At 34.5% G+C, this 4,664-nt stretch overlaps 1 protein-coding gene across 1 annotated transcript; it reads left to right on the forward strand.

Annotated features, from left to right (window-relative positions):
• The first annotated feature begins 250 nt into the window (after positions 1-250).
• LOC120139225 (cytochrome P450 90B1-like) lies at positions 251-4,163 on the forward strand. The gene is made up of 8 exons (XM_039154534.1): positions 251-575; positions 657-981; positions 1,067-1,219; positions 1,304-1,555; positions 1,638-1,730; positions 1,800-1,878; positions 1,964-2,070; positions 3,859-4,163. The coding sequence occupies exons 1-8, from the start codon at positions 373-375 to the stop codon at positions 4,084-4,086; spliced, it is 1,440 nt and encodes a 479-aa protein (XP_039010465.1). The 5' UTR covers positions 251-372; the 3' UTR covers positions 4,087-4,163.
• Positions 4,164-4,664: the final 501 nt, after the last annotated feature.

Here is a 4,664-nt window from a genome sequence, read left to right on the forward strand (position 1 = left end):
GTTCCAACTTTTTATTTTTACCGTCCCAATTTTTAAAGTTTCGTCTTAAGACGTACACATAGCTTTGAACTTCCACCCTTCTTTAATGTTACAAAGCTCCTCCATTTATGCATTTATTTCTTAAGAGTGAATCCAATTCAGTCTTTGCCACTTTCCGCCCTTTTCGCTTAAGAAATTTCAATCCAATTTATTCTTGGTTTAACCACCTGTATCTGTTGAACCCAATTAATTAGAGTGTCATAATCTAACTCTAATTTCAAAGCCTTCATTAAGTAGCTACCTCAAGTGACTAAAAGAAAGTAGAATTCTAATTTCTTTCTTGGAAAGCTAACACAGAAAAGAGAGATTTTAGAAGCAAAAGAGTCGGTCTCCATGCCTGACTCCCACCATCTTCTCTTGTTCCTTCCATCTATTATGTCTCTGATTATCTTCTTCATTCTCATCAATAGAAAGCAAAGAAGGTATAATCTTCCACCGGGGAACATGGGGTGGCCTTTTCTGGGTGAAACCATCGGTTACTTGAGGCCTTACACTGCTACATCAGTAGGTGAATTCATGCACCGCCACATCGCAAGGTAAACTTCAAATTTTCTTGGAAAGAAGAAAAACACAGAATATTTATCTTATGTTTTGACTTAATTCGACATTTTTTCCAGGTATGGGAATATCTACAAATCGAACTTGTTTGGTGAGAAGACAATAGTGTCTGCAGATGCTGGGCTGAACAAGTTCATATTACAGAATGAAGGAAGACTGTTCGAGTGTAGTTACCCGAGGAGTATTGGTGGCATTCTTGGGAAATGGTCGATGTTGGTTTTAGTTGGAGATATGCATAGAGACATGAGGATTATATCACTCAATTTCTTGAGCAACGCCAGGCTGAGGACTCATCTTTTGAGAGAAGTGGAGAAGCATACTTTGCTTGTTCTAAGTAGTTGGAAAGACAAGTGTGTATTTTCAGCTCAGGATGAAGCAAAAAAGGTAAGTTTTTCTTTCTTTTCGACTTGAAGAAAAACTAAAATAAAGTTGACAGCTTATGTTTTAAAGGAGTTTTGTTTTTTTGCAGTTCACTTTCAATTTAATGGCAAAAAATATCATGAGCATGGACCCTGAACATCCCGAGACCGAGCAGCTCAAGAAAGAATATGTCACTTTCATGAAAGGAGTGGTTTCTGCTCCTCTCAACTTACCTGGAACTGCATACAGAAAAGCCTTACGAGTAAACTAATCCCCCCAGATTTATAACATGCTTCTCTTATTAATTATGAACTGTGAATTTGATGCTTTAGTTTTGTTTTGGCAGTCTCGATCAACAATCCTAAAATTTATAGAAAGAAGAATGGAAGAGAGGATAAGGAAGACGAAGGAGGGAAAGGAAAACCCAGAGGAAGATGATCTTCTTGGATGGGTTTTAAAGCATTCAAATTTTTCGACAGAGCAAATCCTGGACTTGATCTTGAGCTTGCTTTTTGCCGGACATGAAACTTCATCAGTAGCCATAACCTTAGCCATCTACTTCCTGCCAGGTTGTCCCATGGCCATTCAACAGTTGAGAGTAAGCAAACAACTACCCGTCCCACTGTTTGTTTTACTGAAAAATCTCTTCTTTCTTCTTTAATATAAAACTTCAATGGTAGGAAGAACACCTTGAAATCGCCAGAAGCAAGAAGCAATCGGGGGAGATCGAACTCAACTGGGATGATTACAAGAAAATGGAGTTCACACAATGTGTAAGGCTAAGCTGTCTCGCTTCTAATGTTGTTTTGGGTTTCATATTAATGTTTCATTATTTTGTACAGGTTATTAATGAGACACTTAGGCTTGGTAATGTCGTCAGATTTCTGCATAGAAAAGCACTTAAAGACGTTCAGTACAAAGGTAAGTTAAAACATCCGAAGCAGCTTTTAGTTTTTTTTTTTTTTTTGGAGGTCGAATTTTTAGATTATTGTTTTTTGGGGGAAAGGGTATGATATTCCATGTGGGTGGAAAGTGCTACCAGTGATTGCAGCAGTGCACTTGGATCCCAGTCTTTTTGACCATTCTCAACACTTCAACCCATGGCGATGGCAGGTCAGTCACTACTCTTCTTCATTTTAACCCTTTTTTAAAAAGAAAATAAAATAGGCTATCAAATGAATTATATATATAACTCGTGACTGGTCAATTTCATCACTATTTTGTAACCAACTTGGATTATGCTGTCTTCAAATAAGACAGAAAAATAAATCTACGTTACGAAATATGAAATATGTGTCTCAAATCTAAACACCATACATAAAAATATATACACTGTTCGTCACACCTGGCTTTAGTAATTTACTTTTAATTAATTACACTGGTAGAATCGATAATTAAGAATATTGATTTCTTAGAGATGAAATAAATGTTAATGGGAAAAAAAAAGAAAAATGTCAAAGAAAAAATAGTTAAAAAGCATTTATAAATTATAATAGAATATGGTGATTGAAAACGAAAAAAAGAAAGGATTTTCTTTTAAAGGGAAGTGAACTGAAGAGAGAATAAACATAGAATTTGAGTTTTGACCACAAAATACCTTTGACTTCTCTCATGTAATTGATTTAATATATGGTGTTTTTACCTAAAAATCACACTCGATGGTTTTAGTTATCTTTCAGATTTTGTTTCAGAAAATTTTATCAATTTAGTATTTTTTGTAGAAAGACACGGATGAAGATTCGTGCCTTACCTAACGTGACACAACTCAAAAAAATACAGATTTTGATACACATTTTATCCGAATTAGTGTCACGTCAGGATAAGGCGTGAATCCTCATTCACGTTTTTTGAGATTTGACACGCGACAGAAAGACGTAAATTATTATGAGGATATATTTGATGATCAATAAATTCTTTTAGACAATAACACCCACTGTTTTTTTTTCTTTTTTGTTTCTTTGATATTAAAGTAGTATATATTAATACTATTGTGTGGAAGAATGATAGCATTACCCACAAACTTTATGATACATTTTTTTCCTTTTAGTGGAACATGGACATAAACTTGGGGAATATTTAAGATACGACAGTTTAATTTAAGATAAAGAAATGGTAGAGAATAAATGTAACTGAAAATAATATAAAAAATAAAATATTTTATGTATATAATCTAAAATATTAATTTTTTTAATATTTTGAGGTTATACACCTTCTTAATAACATTTTCAGTTAGCAACGGGAAATATTACTTTTTTCATAATTTTTTCAACTTAATTAAAAATATTAAAAATTAACATTTTAAATTACATTTAATAAAAAATTATTTTTTTTATAATATTAACCTTAAATTACACTGCTATACAGTAAAACTTCCCCCACAAATATTCATCATAGTCAGCTGTGTGGAAATTTGCATATAAAACATTTAAACCCTGTGGGGTACTTGGAAGTTCCATCAAAGCCGTCGAATAATGTGGTTTCAAGACAAGGCAAGTAGGCATAGGAAGATATGTGAAAGATAATCAATGATCCGACGGATCCTCTAATTAAACCCATGAACTGTCATCATCCAACACTGTATGGACGTCGGCCCCCCTCTTCCCCTTCCTCCCCCAAATCAAAGAAAATGGAAAAATATATTTGCGGCAAAACCCAGACAGTAAATTGTAAAAGAAGAGCAGAGCAGAGTCTGGGACGTGTGGGGATGATTAAAGCCGCCCCCATAATAACCCCCATGTGGCTGTGGGGTTCCCGCGCGCACGTGCAGGGTGGTCAATAACACAGAACTGCAATTAATGAGTAATCTTACCAAGGGTGTATATGATGCTATATATGTTGTTTTGTTGAACATGGGTTTTTTAAATAGGTGGACTATTGATATAATATTGCCTTTTGATACAGCAAAATGGGTCGGTGACATCATCATCGTGTCCGAGCAATTACTTCATGCCGTTCGGGGGAGGACCACGGCTGTGTGCAGGGACGGAGCTGGCTAAACTGGAAATGGCTGTATTCATTCACCATTTGGTCCTCAACTACCAGTGGGAGTTAGCTGACACGGATCAGGCCTTTGCTTTCCCTTTTGTCGACTTCCCTAAAGGCCTACCCATCACAGTCTTCAAATCATAAAACACGTGTCTCTGCCGCTCATGTTGGATATAGCCATTTAGAGTTTAACACCAAGCTACCTACTATCCGCACTGTACGTACGTCAAGAACAGACGATAATGGCTTTTGTATTTTTCAACTTCTTAGTTCGTCATCATATATATATATATATATATATATATATATATATATATATAGTACATGAAGAAAAGGGCAAGACAAATGGATTCAAAGTACATGTTTATATTCATATTAACAAAAAATTTTTATTTTATTTTGGTCCCTACCGGAGCTAGTAATTGGTTAATTTTATCGTTACAGGTCTCGCTTTTTTTTTTTACGTTGTTTGTGCTTATTTTATAATATTATTATTACTTTTTTCCTAGTTTTGGTTGCCAAGATAAAAAAAATCAATCCATGCAAAACACGTTAGGAGTACATTAGTTAATATTATTCTTGTTTTCTTTTTGTCGAAGATATTGTCGGTTGATTTTAAGATTGAGTAGCATGAATATACAACAATGTTATATACAAAGGAATTTTGTATAAGTTTTCTCGATTGTAACATTTCTGTTTTCAAATCCCAAGCAATTTAATAA

Source organism: Hibiscus syriacus, unplaced genomic scaffold (genome assembly GCF_006381635.1).
Source record: "Hibiscus syriacus cultivar Baekdansim isolate YM2019G1 unplaced genomic scaffold, ASM638163v2 tig00110733_pilon, whole genome shotgun sequence".
NCBI lineage: Eukaryota > Viridiplantae > Streptophyta > Magnoliopsida > Malvales > Malvaceae > Hibiscus > Hibiscus syriacus.

Bases quoted from the DNA above. Each gene is read 5' to 3' on its own strand.
- LOC120139225 (XM_039154534.1), top strand. From the start codon at position 373: ATGCCTGACTCCCACCATCTTCTCTTGTTCCTTCCATCTATTATGTCT. The intron at 982-1,066 runs GTAAGTTTTTCT...GTTTTTTTGCAG, and splicing joins CTCAGGATGAAGCAAAAAAG to TTCACTTTCAATTTAATGGC. The intron at 1,731-1,799 runs GTAAGGCTAAGC...TATTTTGTACAG, and splicing joins AAATGGAGTTCACACAATGT to GTTATTAATGAGACACTTAG.